General features: G+C 69.7%; 1 protein-coding gene across 1 annotated transcript in view; it reads right to left on the reverse strand.

The window, feature by feature from the left end:
• The window catches only part of LOC130587375 (neurexin-2-like), a gene marked incomplete at both ends in the record, with an annotated part of 22562 nt that overhangs the window by 6874 nt on the left and 14649 nt on the right, over positions 1-1039 (reverse strand). Inside the window, one exon of the mRNA XM_057388352.1 lies at positions 180-572. Coding sequence (XP_057244335.1) covers positions 180-572 — 393 coding nt within the window. The remainder of the gene's footprint in view (positions 1-179; positions 573-1039) is intronic.

Consider the following 1039-nt stretch of genomic DNA (forward strand, 5'->3'; position numbering starts at 1 on the left):
CCAGGTGTGACCCCACAGCATCCCGGTCACCTCGGGTGTGACCCTCAACGTCCCCCCAGTCCTCCCTCCCGCGGTGTCACCCCCTCCCCGGTGACACCCAGCCGTTCAGGGGGTCCCACGCACCCTGCGCGACCCCCGCCCCCGTGTCCCCGTGTCCCCGTGTCCCCGTGTCCCCTCACCTGTCTCGCAGCGCGGCCCCAGGTAGCCGGTGCCGCGACAGTCGCACACGAAGCGGTTCCAACCCTCTCGACACGTCCCCCCGTTCCGGCACGGACCGCTGGCGCACAACCGGGGGGGCTCCCGCGCACACAGCGGGGTGACCCCCGGCGCCCCCCCGGAGCCCCCGGCCCCTAAAAGCGCCCGCACGTCGCGGCTCCGCCCGTCCACGAACAGATCCCGCACGCAGCCCACGAAGCCGAGGCGCAGCCCCGCTGCCCAGAGCTCGGGGGGCGCGGGGGGACCGGGCCGACCCTCGGGGAGCCCCCCCAGGTACAGCTCGGCGCCCACGTCCAGGATGTCGCGGTCACCGCTGGCCAGGAACGGGGTGCTGCGGCTGTTGACGGACACCGAGCCTGGGGAGGGGGCACGGGGGGCGTCAATGGGGCGATATTGGGGGGCGATATTGGGGAGCGATATTGGGGTCGATATTGGGGTACGGGAGGGTACTCTGGGGGTCACGGACACCGAGTGTGGGGGGACGGGGGGCTTCAGGGGGGCGACAAAAGGGGGGATAATGGGAACACCCTGCCCCAGAACCCCCTGTACACCTGTGAACCGCACCTGTACAGCCCTTGCACACCTGTACAGCCCCTGCACACCTGTACAGCCCCTGCACACCTGTACAACCCCCGTGCACCTGTGAACCGCACACTTCCAAACCCTCTGCACCCCCTTGCACACTTGTGGATTGTACCTGTACAGCCTTTTCACACCTGTCACCCCTCTGTGCACCCCCTCGCATACCTGTCACCCCTCTCTGCACCCCTTGCACACCTGCACACCCCTTGCACACCTGCCCACCCCCTCCCCGCCCACCTCC

Source organism: Malurus melanocephalus, unplaced genomic scaffold (genome assembly GCF_030028575.1).
Source record: "Malurus melanocephalus ecotype Western Australia unplaced genomic scaffold, MMel_1.1 scaffold_1822, whole genome shotgun sequence".
Taxonomy (NCBI): Eukaryota; Metazoa; Chordata; class Aves; order Passeriformes; family Maluridae; genus Malurus; species Malurus melanocephalus.